Raw genomic sequence first — 2,383 nt, forward strand, 5'->3', positions numbered from 1 at the left:
AAGGGGCACAGCTGGATGACTCACAAAACCTGTCAAGGTAGATTTCTGGCCCACTTCAGGTCTTGCAGTCTCCACTAATGAGCTGATGAGTTGAATCAGGTGTGATAGATGAGGGAGACATACAAAATGTGCAGGGCTGGGGGTACTCCAGGACAGGTTTGAGAACCACTCCTGTAGACATATTCACTACAGGAATTTGCATGACTTTTTAAAGAGTTTATTCATTCCCATGACTTTCTTGGGACTGAAAATAACAATTTTCAAAATCCCTAACAAATTCCCTAACCCTGCGAATAAGGTAAACATATTCCATTAAAAAGCAAACCCTCCACAGTCAAAAGCACCAAAATCTGAGTCTCCCTCAAAGTCGAAGCTGTTGACATGTGGCGACTCTATGGCTTGGCTGCAGGCATGGTAAGAGCTGCCTCCCCCCATCTCCGATAATGCTGTGGAGTGGGTCACTTCAGGAGCGTGGATGGCCATGTTGGAGGAGGCGGATGGACAGGAGTTGAGGTATCCCAGCGCCGAGGATGCGGCTGCTCCACCCATCAGCAGACAGACCGCTCTCACGGCCCGGGCATTGCTGCTGTTTCCGTGCCGCAGACAGTCTGCAGAGCGAAGGGGCACAGCCGCGGTGGGGCTGTGGGGAGGCCGCTGCATTTATGCTGCCTAAAGTTCACAACAGAAACAGTTGTAGATAAGTGAACATCATGAACATGCTGACCTTGTAGGCTCAATCACAGAGGCAGTTCATTATGTGCTGAGTCAGTGTTTACATAGATTAGAGAGCAGTGGCAGCACTTGAGCCCACTTTATTACTGTTATTGACAACACTGTTCCTGACACAGTTAAGCTGCCACCTTTCTCCTACTCAACTTCAAACAAAACAAAGTGACCAAGCTCAGATGATGTTATTACGATATCTAAAACTCCTAATGGCAAAAAGACACGATTCAAACACTAACATGTTTTACAACCAACCGAAACGAACAGCCTGTTATAGCAAGAGCTGAACTGCATGAGTGTATTTGACAGGAGCAGGAGCCCTCACTGGGCTAAACTCGGGAACAGGAGCCCTCCGTGGGCTAAACTCGGGAACAGGAGCCCTCTTTGGGCTGGATTCGGGGGCTGGAGCCCACACTGGAGCGAGCTCTGGGGCTGGAGCCCACACTGGAGCGAGTTCTGGGGCTGGAGCCCACACTAGGGCGAGCTCTGGGGCTGGAGCCGACACTGGGGTGAGCTCTGGGGCTGGAGTCGACTCTGGAGCGAGCTCTGGGGCTGGAGTCAACCGACTTCTCCTCCTTAGATTCCCCTTTAGGTTCGGGGTGAAAGGTGTGGTCGGCAGGTTTGAGTGAGCCGCGGCCGGCGGGCTTGACATCGGAGCGGCCGGCAGGCTTGACTGAGCCGGGGTCAGCGGGCTTGACAGAGGAACGGCTGGCGGACTTGACTTAAGAGTGGCCGGCGGGCTTGAGAATGCCGCGGCCGGCAGGCTTGACTTTGAAGCGGCCGGCGGAGGGGTTCCGGATCGGGATCGGAGGCTCTTCAGACACCAGATGACCGCCTCCTTCCAGTCGAGGTTGGTGGTGTCTGGGAGTTCCGTGGGGCGATGGTATGTGATCCCGAGCCAGAACAGCGTCACCAGGGTCTACCCATCCAGGGAGCTGGCGAGGGCGAGCGGGTCATGGCTCGCCTGAGCCACGGCGATGAACATCGCTCGTTCCTCCATGTTGGCGGGGAGAAACGAAATGGAAAACAAAAGACTTATAAAACAAAAACAAAAACACGGGAGAAGGGGCGCCGCTTACTTTTCTGTTTTGGTCTGGAATTCTGTCACGGTTCGCTACTGTGGGGAGTACGGAGACGAAGGAGCGAGGAGACGAGGAGTGGAATTCAAATATATAGATTTTAATAACATCCAGTGAACAAGGAAAACACACATAGCAAGGGTAGACATATACAATTCCGGACGAGGGAGAACAGAACGGGCTAGAACTCAAAAAAGGCAGATAACGAGGGGCAGACAGGTGAGGAGGATAACTAATAACAAGGAACACCTGGAACTAATAGAACTAAATGGGGACAGGAACAGGACGGACCAAATAAAGGCAAGGAAGGCACATGGGGAGCAAAACACACACAAAGCAAGGAACAGAGTCTGACACGTACAGTGTTACCTAAGAGAATTCCAAATAAACCTTTCAGTAAGGAACAGAGAGTAGGAACGGAAAAACTACCCATAATCCTAAGGTCAGATTCAGCAATCAGGGTGCATTTCCTAAAAAGCATCGTTAGACAACTAGGGTCATAAGTTCCATCATTACATGTTTAGTGTTTCCCAAAACATTAGTTCAAACAACTTAGGAGCATAGTTTTTTTTTTTTTT

At 50.9% G+C, this 2,383-nt stretch overlaps 1 protein-coding gene across 1 annotated transcript in view; it reads right to left on the reverse strand.

The window, feature by feature from the left end:
• Positions 1–376: 376 nt before the first annotated feature.
• LOC107751035 (uncharacterized) overlaps positions 377–2,383 on the reverse strand; it is a 9,648-nt gene continuing 7,641 nt past the window's right edge. The window contains exon 5 of the mRNA XM_016566604.1: positions 377–669. Coding sequence (XP_016422090.1) covers positions 464–669 — 206 coding nt within the window. The 3' untranslated portion in view covers positions 377–463. The remainder of the gene's footprint in view (positions 670–2,383) is intronic.

This window comes from Sinocyclocheilus rhinocerous, unplaced genomic scaffold (assembly GCF_001515625.1).
Source record: "Sinocyclocheilus rhinocerous isolate Xijiao unplaced genomic scaffold, SAMN03320098_v1.1 scaffold11717, whole genome shotgun sequence".
Taxonomy (NCBI): domain Eukaryota; kingdom Metazoa; phylum Chordata; class Actinopteri; order Cypriniformes; family Cyprinidae; genus Sinocyclocheilus; species Sinocyclocheilus rhinocerous.